The 8109-nt window shown below is 40.1% G+C and overlaps 4 protein-coding genes across 8 annotated transcripts; 2 read left to right on the plus strand and 2 right to left on the minus strand.

Moving 5' to 3' along the window:
* Window positions 1–236: 236 nt before the first annotated feature.
* On the plus strand, window positions 237–1859 carry Mppe (Metallophosphoesterase). 3 transcript variants are annotated; one of them, XM_081991560.1, is made up of 6 exons: window positions 237–377; window positions 431–664; window positions 718–889; window positions 940–1197; window positions 1383–1614; window positions 1667–1859. In XM_081991560.1, exons 1-6 carry the CDS (start codon window positions 370–372, stop codon window positions 1837–1839), a joined length of 1077 nt encoding a protein of 358 aa, XP_081847686.1. In that variant the 5' UTR covers window positions 237–369; the 3' UTR covers window positions 1840–1859. The 3 variants fall into 3 exon arrangements, with proteins under 3 accessions (XP_081847686.1, XP_081847685.1, XP_081847687.1); XM_081991559.1 differs by having other exon boundaries at window positions 238–377; window positions 419–664; XM_081991561.1 differs by having other exon boundaries at window positions 246–377; window positions 434–664.
* Window positions 1860–2322: 463 nt separating this feature from the next.
* Window positions 2323–4683, minus strand: LOC145736977 (heparan-alpha-glucosaminide N-acetyltransferase-like). Its single transcript, XM_081991556.1, has 8 exons — window positions 4343–4683; window positions 4070–4292; window positions 3699–3898; window positions 3389–3647; window positions 3213–3339; window positions 3009–3158; window positions 2832–2956; window positions 2323–2775 (listed from the first exon to the last, which is right to left on the minus strand). Exons 1-8 carry the CDS (start codon window positions 4585–4587, stop codon window positions 2413–2415), a joined length of 1692 nt encoding a protein of 563 aa, XP_081847682.1. The 5' UTR covers window positions 4588–4683; the 3' UTR covers window positions 2323–2412.
* Window positions 4684–4738: 55 nt separating this feature from the next.
* On the plus strand, window positions 4739–6851 carry LOC145736981 (uncharacterized). Of its 2 annotated transcripts, none has more exons than XM_081991562.1 (6): window positions 4739–4900; window positions 4971–5178; window positions 5536–5766; window positions 5821–5960; window positions 6011–6192; window positions 6305–6851. In XM_081991562.1, the coding sequence occupies exons 1-6, from the start codon at window positions 4886–4888 to the stop codon at window positions 6516–6518; spliced, it is 990 nt and encodes a 329-aa protein (XP_081847688.1). In that variant the 5' UTR covers window positions 4739–4885; the 3' UTR covers window positions 6519–6851. The 2 variants fall into 2 exon arrangements, with proteins under 2 accessions (XP_081847688.1, XP_081847689.1); XM_081991563.1 differs by having other exon boundaries at window positions 6011–6199; window positions 6305–6611.
* LOC145736983 (uncharacterized) lies at window positions 6840–8062 on the minus strand. 2 transcript variants are annotated; one of them, XM_081991567.1, is made up of 5 exons: window positions 7715–8062; window positions 7538–7669; window positions 7225–7308; window positions 7029–7166; window positions 6840–6974 (listed from the first exon to the last, which is right to left on the minus strand). In XM_081991567.1, exons 1-5 carry the CDS (start codon window positions 7933–7935, stop codon window positions 6866–6868), a joined length of 684 nt encoding a protein of 227 aa, XP_081847693.1. In that variant the 5' UTR covers window positions 7936–8062; the 3' UTR covers window positions 6840–6865. The 2 variants fall into 2 exon arrangements, with proteins under 2 accessions (XP_081847693.1, XP_081847694.1); XM_081991568.1 differs by having other exon boundaries at window positions 7538–7660; window positions 7715–8021.
* Window positions 8063–8109: the final 47 nt, after the last annotated feature.

The following is an 8109-nucleotide window of genomic DNA, read 5'->3' on the forward strand; positions in this document are numbered from 1 at the left end:
ATTACTTTGGCAAGTAATCCCAAGTCTTGACTTTAAACCCTAAAAATTAATTTAATCATCGAAAAACTCAATTTCCACAATACAAACAAATGCAAACTGTCAAACGAGTATTTCGGCCATATTGGAATTTTTGGCATGCACCTTCTTGGCTTTCTTGTACAGAGGGCGGTGCTTTTACCCGTTAACACAACAATGAGTAATGAATTTTTTGAGGTTAGGTTAGGTTATGTTTTTTTTTTACATTTAAGTTAAGTACCTTTAAGTTGATAATAAAAACTATAAATATCAACTAGAATGTAGAAAATACGCTCACTGAGGGCAGCCACAATTCAATACTAATTAACATGCCCTTTTTCTGTTACACACAACATGTTAAGGTAGGTTACAACAGTAGGGGCTTTTTTAAGGTTGTTTAAAGGTTTTCCTTTAGAAGATTATCAAACAAGAGGCTGTGCTTGTTTGTTTGGATTACGGTGACGTTATCCTACGCTTTTTACGCGGAATTCCTAATCTACAAGCTACAGAGTGATAGTTGGCCCAAGTTGGGTTGCAAAAACGAACAGTCTTGCACCAGGATTTTACTAGTGGCGGATCCGCAACTAATTGGTAATTTAAATGAAGTGGTTCACCCTGTAACCCCTTTCAGTATATTTGATAGTGATCGGTAAGTGCTAGTTTAACCACGCAAGGCTATTTTTAAGTGATAGTTTAAAAAAGTTACTTAAAAGTAACCTACTGGCATGCCTTTCACTTTACTGCACCTCATGTGGTGGTTTTCCTGGGGGACTTAATGGATGAGGCTCACATTGCTAGGGATGAGCACTTTTACCAGTATGTTAGAAGGATTTTCAACATTTTTGTGCATCCCTACAGTCAGTATGAGGTTAAAGTGAGTGGTTGTTATATAAAGAGTTTTTGGAGAGTAATTTGGTTTTGTAGCACATTTGGTTGCCGGGCGACAATGATATAGGAGGGGAGGACACTAAAGTCACCCCCAAGAAATTGCAGAGATTTGAAAGGGCTTTTTCCCAACCCAGCCTTAACACTGTACAAAATGTTACTTTTTTCAAAATCAACCGTTTAACCGACATTATTCCTGTGTACAAAAAGGAGAGGGAATTTTTCGATACTAGTCAAATATTCGTCGGACTGAGTCACATACCTTTGATGTTCAGGCCTTCAATTTTTTCAGAAAAAGTTTGTTGATTTTTTAAGTACTATAAGTCTCCAGGAATTTTGGGTTAAAAAAATGACAACAAAACCCAGTGTGACATTGTTTAAGGGCACTCCGACTGACGTCACCGTGAGTGCCAAAAAAACCTGAAATTCATGGAACTTAGGTACTTCACACCCGATTTTTTGCTTTTAAGCTACTTTTGCAGGTGATTAACAAAATGCTCCCCCACCTACTATTCACGGCACACGAACATAAATCAATGATAATCAGCACTGACGCTTTGTTGCATAAAGACTATCATATAACCCCAATAACACCAGACAATCCGCAAATTTACGAATACACATTGGGCATACAAAATATGTACGAAATTCTTGTTCCTACCTGTAGTTATCGAATGGGGACCGCCAAGATTGGTTATGGATTCGCCATTATCGGTAAGTGAAGAAACACTGCCACCACACAAAAATTGAGTAATTTTTTTTGAAGAAAACAACGAACTTAGATTTACCATTTTATGGTCACCGTCCCGATTTGAACACTTGGCCGTTTACTTAGTTTTGGTTGTGCTACCGCTTTTGGTATTCACCCTGTATAAGGGTTTTGGCTGTGTTACCAAAGTGTTAAAGCGCCGTACTTATTCACGTTTTACAAGAATGTAAATAAATATTTTTCAAACTTGGTTTGTTTTGATTTTATATTATGTATTAACCTAAACCAACCGGCAACAAGACGTTGATAATTGCATGCGTAAGACAAAGACGGATAACACTCTAGTAGTCCTGGATTTGAATTGCTTTTAAACTGTCATCTGTCAAAAAGTAAATAAATTCTAATCTAACCTCAAACATCACGACTATGGGGGCTTTTAAGTTCTCTAAAGTCTTGATATTGTTAATATTTCAGCAAAACAGCACTATATTATGCAGTAATAAGAGTAACTTCAGAAAATGGCCCACCTAACTGTAGGGAATCAATGAAACTCCTTCAAAGATTCAAATAAGGGAAAGTAAGTTAAAATGGTAATTTTTTACCACAAAAAAAGGTTGGTTCACACTATTTTTTTTTAAATATTTAATGGTATATAATTATTTGGCTTTAAATGAAAACGTAATCCTAAAAACTAAACCAATCAGTCATACAAATTTTGCTATAAAAATATCTTCAAACCTAACCTCAATTTTCAATTTGGTAACAGTAAACAAAAAGTATATATTTTATTATTGCTCTCAGAATTAAACAGTAAAAAATGTGTCGTGTTTGTACAGATAAATGGCGATGGCCACCCAAAGGGCGGTACCCCACAAGTTCATAAACAAATAGGCGGCATGGGTGTCCACTGTAGGTGTCCAGGCAAACGGAAAGGTTTTCCGGAGTAATTCGTGACCCACGTACAACACTATTGCGTTCATTCCAGGATAGAAAAATGGCCGTCCGCCCCATTTACGCAAAATGTCCACCATGACAAAGAGGAAGGCTAGAATGAGAAAAGCCAGACCGGCGGTCACTAAAACAAATGATAACGACCACAGTTGTTTGTTTAGCGGTATTGGACCGTCGTCACGCTTGAAACCGCACAAAATCCCCCCTAAAAGACTCTACAAACGTAGCAAAGTAGAAAATAAAGTTTGTGTGGTTAGGTTAGGTTAGTTACCGTGGTAACACCCCAAACAGTCCATCTAATCACCTTGGCCTTGACGTTTTGGTAAGTGTTTAAAGTCCTGCCCGCCTGCACCCCCAAGTACACAGTCAAAATTGAGGTTAAAGTCCCTAGAATCCCTAAAAAAAAACCAATTTACACCCCAAAAAAAATTACTTCCAACCAAACAACCTTCAGGATCAAAGTAAACCGTGTTTTCGTACACTTTTTGACAGTCGGGGTGTCGGAGCAAATGATCACCAAACACTTGACGGTCAATGGAACCGCTCACCCCTCCAGTACAGTTAAAATGACGGCCCATATCGTCCAAACCTCCCGGCCCTAAAAACGTCATTTTAACCAAAACCCAGAACAATCCAGTGTTGCCAAACTAACCTAAGTATCCGCGGCCACATCCAGGCACCTCAGTGAAAAAAGTGACGCAAGTATGTACAGTCACGGTTAAAGCAACAAACAACCATTGCGGCCAAGCTTGAACGACGTCAGTGACGCAACTTAAATCCTACCAAGAACCGTTTTAAGAAAATTGTGGTTGAGGCCACTCAACTCACCTCCAGCTCGACTCTCTTAGTGAACGCCACTTCAAGGAGCCCTACAATCAGGTAAGTCAGCCCGAATCTCTGCAAAACCCCCGGGAATCTCAGTTCGGCTATGGTGAGTTCGTGTTTGCTTGAATTGACCACAATTCCTAAAAATACGAGCACCAAACTGCGCCGTATCACTTGAACGACCAAAGTGCGTCTAGGCACGGCGCGGTGAAGCTTTTTCTGCAAGGCAACGGTCAGAGACACACCCATCAACCACATAAACCTGGAAAAACGTTTTTAGAACCGCTCCAAACGGTTTCGGTCGCGTTTCTACCAAGGGAAAACTAGATCGGCCACGCTGATGCCGTTCCAGGTCGAATGCTCGAAAAACGAGTAACGACCGCCGCCATAATTAACGAAAATCATCAGCATAATGCATAATCCTCGAAACACGTCCACCGACTTGATACGATGGGGATGTTTTTTGATTGAGGGCGGCCGTTCGATTACCAACGGTGAGGATCCTGTCAAATCCTGAAAAATGTTGGACCACAAGTGACGTCATGATAACATGATGTTAAAGTGGTCACATGACCTGCTCTTGTTTACTAGGAATCCCCCAAGTGAAATAACTCAGTGATAAGAGAATGATTCACCATCCTTGTGATTTATATGACTCACTGGAACTACAAGACAAAAACTTACCTCCTCAAACTCACTCCCCGAAGCCAAAAGTTGTCTCAACCTTCCACTGTTCTTGTATATACATTTGACCATATACCACAAAGTACCAAAACAAAACAGAATAACAAAAGCCATCAATATAGGTAGATAAGCATTGTCAGCGGTTTCTTTAATGTACACCCCCGGGCAGCTATTTGAGATATTCCATCCGTAGTGGTAGTGCTCATAGAACAGTTTGGTAAAACTACACAATCAAGTTAAAAACACCCTCACACCTGAAATAAACAAACCAACCTGCATTGATCGGTTCCATTTTGGGTCCAGTGTAGGCTAAGAGGTGATCGAGTGTTCACCAGCAGAGTTTTATTAACCAAGGGGGCTAGCACCGTGTAGTTTTGGAAATTGCACTTGTGGCACTCTTCATACTGTCCATAAATCGTTATATTGTCGTTTATTTGATTGATCAAGTCTACACAGGCTTGATCGTAGCTAAGTTTCGACAGGCTTTCCTGGCACTGTTGTTTGTTTTCGAACAGCATTTTCACTTTAAAATGTTCACTATTGTTTGTGTTTTCTTTGTTAGTGTCAGATGCAGAAAAATATCACTTGACATTTTTGTTTCTTTCTCTCTCTCTCTGACTCAAAGGTTTGGACTGAGATAGTGCTAAAGTGAAATGACAGTCACAGTTGTCAACTGGCAGTCAGCCATTATGACTTGTGACAGCGTATAAAAAAATATAGCCACCATGGTGCCGCTTTGATGATGCCCAGTGTTCTGTGTGTTTTGTTCGGGTTCTAATTGGAATTTCAAGTCGATCCAGCTTCATTTAAGGATTAATGAGAAAACGCGAGGTAAGTGACGGACAAGCACTCGCCAGAACCTGGTGGCTGATGCCATTTTTTTTTGGCTTTGCCTTCCCAGGAGGACATGGACATGGAGAACCTGATGAAAACCGACTTGGACCTGAGCGGCAAACTAATTATTAAAGTTCAATTGGGCGATGATATTCGCCGAATTCCCATCCACAACGAGGCGATAACGTACGATGAACTAGTTTTAATGATGCAGCGAGTTTTTCGGGGCAAACTGACCGCCAATGACGATATCACCCTTAAGTACAAAGACGAAGGTAAGGACTGAACATCTGGCCCTGGTTGTGTAAATTTTACTCTCCCCGGGGGCCATTTAGTGTGTAATTGCAGTGGGTATGAAGTACTGCAAATACTAACTGAGGTGTGTTATGTCTTTGTACTCTTTGTTATTATAATATTTCAGTGTTTTTATGGATTTACTTTAACCTAATCTAGTCTAATAGATCTGACAATGAGTGATGATTCTGATTGACAGATGACAGTTTTGTAAATGTTGATACTTTATTTACTTATTAGCCTACTTAGATTAGAGAAACTTGACAGTGTGACATATTAAAAATTTGATTAGTTGTTATTTTAGTGTAAATTAAAAAGAAAACATTTTTTATATACAGATGGGGACTTAGTGACAATTTTTGACAGTACTGATCTGTCATTCGCGATCCAGTGCAGCCGAGTACTGAAACTGCAGGTTCTCCTCAATTCTGAGCTAAAATTGGAAGTGGAAAGTCTCAGTTTTACTGACGTGGCCAAATTGAAAAGCCAAATAAAAACGATTCGCGATCAAGTCAACAGATTGCTGGACTTTTTCGATAATTTCAAGACTGTCAAACCAACCCTACAAGGTATTTTTTTGGTACTAACCCTTCAGTGTTATGGGACTGAAATTGTTATTGTAGATAACGAGTCGACGGTAGAAAGTAATCAATCTAGTAACGCGTTAAGCAAAATCAATTCAAGCGAGTTTGATCCGTTGCAAGAGAAACATCAGAAAAACGGCACCGAGGAGCATAAAGAGTCGAAACCTCCCACACCTCAGGTGAGTCACCGCCTGCACCGGGCTGTCAAAATTTCAAGTGTCAAATTTAGGTGAGCAACGAGGGAACTAATTCTCGACCGCAGTCGGCGTCGATGTTGCCACAACAGCCCGTTGCCACGTCAGCAGCCGCTGTCAATCCACACATGAGCGAGTACTTTGCGCGCAGTTCCTTGGGGATGCAATATCCCGGCATTTCCGGCTATCCGCAACAGTACAACTTTCCGTCAACTGGGTATGTTGTATGTATTCGCGTTTCTTAATTCACTGTAGTGACATTTGATTGCGCATGCGTAGGACGCTAGAACGTTTTGGGTTAGGTGTTATTTTAAAGGGTTTCGTTGCAGCCGATACGGACCCCAAGTAATGGAGAGTTCCCAAGTACCAAATTCAAACGCGTTTACAAACCCGCCGCAAGGTAGCGTGCCGTACGGGGCCCAGCAACAGTACGGTCATCCGCCAGGGGGCGTTGTGTATCCCCCGGGCCAGGCCAATCCTTATACGAAAGCGTTCTCGCAGCCGAATCCGCAACAGCACGGATACTTGCAGCCTCGTCAATAAGTCTGTCTTGAAACAGTTTTAGTTTCGTATAGTTTTGAGTAATTTTTTTCCAAAGTCAACAACGTTGGACAGCGTTGCCGGCTTTTGTTCAATTTTCCAATGTCTTTGATATTTTAACGTTTCCTAACTTTAAATCTTATTAGTTGAGATTTCTAATTTATTATTTTAACGTATATTCTTGTTAATTATTTTCAGCCTGGTATTTCCGTTTAAGTACTGAAAATACCACTTATTACTATCGATATTATTATTGCCTTTGTAATGCTAGTTTAAGGAATTACTTTATTATAATTTAGGTCGTAATTATTAAAAAAAATAAAATAATTGAAAAAAGTTTTATTCCTCAATTAGTCTGCGTACAGAAAATTTTGGGCCACAAAATTGTGAAACCTCCTTTTAGGAAATTTGGGCATCCTGGCCAATTCTGAAATTTTGTTTATGTTCCCCTTCAACTGTCTGTAATTGACTCAAGTCGGTTAAACAGGTCACTGTAACCTTAAGTTACCCAACCGGTATAAAACGATCCTTTCAGCAGTTTTACTGCCAACGGTCGGTAATTTTTCAATGTCCTTCATGTCGCCTTTATTCAACACGTCCAAAACGTATTTCTTTCTTTGTTGCAGCACTTTTTCCGATCCCGTTTTTGTCCTATCAAAATTTATATACAGAGTGTCTTTCCCACTCGGTATATATTAATGACACTTACTGATGAAATGGAAGCTCGTTGAGTTTGGCACACGTTTTCGATTTGCATTTAATTCCTTTCAGTTTTCTTGCTACGATTGTTGCTCTGTAAACATTTTTAATGAAAAACTGTAGAGGACGCACAAAAAAATTACATTTCTTTCAAGGAAAATATCAACTGTCATGGCAACTTATAAAAGTTTTCAATCCAGTCTATCCATGGAATTTTGACATTGAAGCTTCTCTGACAATTTCAGCTTGTCACCTGACTGTCATACAGAAAAAATTCCATGGATGTGGTAGATTCAAAACATAAACTAGAGACAAAAATTTACTTTTTCGTATGAGTTTTCCTGTTGTTCAGTTTGGGGGCGCTAAGTATGCTCACCAATTCCTTGGAATTGTCAACCTTCTGCGGATAGTGCAGCCGCCTCTGTTTGCTCGTAAACTGCACCGATCTGCAATAACTAGCGCAAGTTACACCCGCCCCAATTGCGCCAATCAACACTCACGATTCTTGCGAAATGACTTGTTTGCCCTGCTTTAAGGTGTCCCTGATGGCGTCGTAGTACTCCATGTACTCGGGGGGCAGATGCCTCAACCGTCTCGAGTACCTCAAAGGCGTTTTGCTTCGTTCAATTTTCACTTTTGCCAAATTCACTCGGGCCGGTACTTCCGACTTCACTTTGCGCAATTTTCGGTACATTTTCGATTTTCTCACTTGCGCTAACATTAGATGAGGGGAATTTTGATCCTAAAGGAGGTACTCACTGACTTTGACTGTCAGACTTGTTTGGTGGTGGCTTTAGGATAGGTAATATTGTTACGTCATCCGACAACTAGTTTGATTCACGCTATACAATACGAAATGCCTCGCCTCGGCAACTACTATATGTCTAGTGCTGTC

Source organism: Ips typographus, linkage group LG13 (assembly GCF_016097725.1).
Source record: "Ips typographus isolate SLU linkage group LG13, UJ_Ityp_2.0, whole genome shotgun sequence".
NCBI classification, from domain to species: domain Eukaryota; kingdom Metazoa; phylum Arthropoda; class Insecta; order Coleoptera; family Curculionidae; genus Ips; species Ips typographus.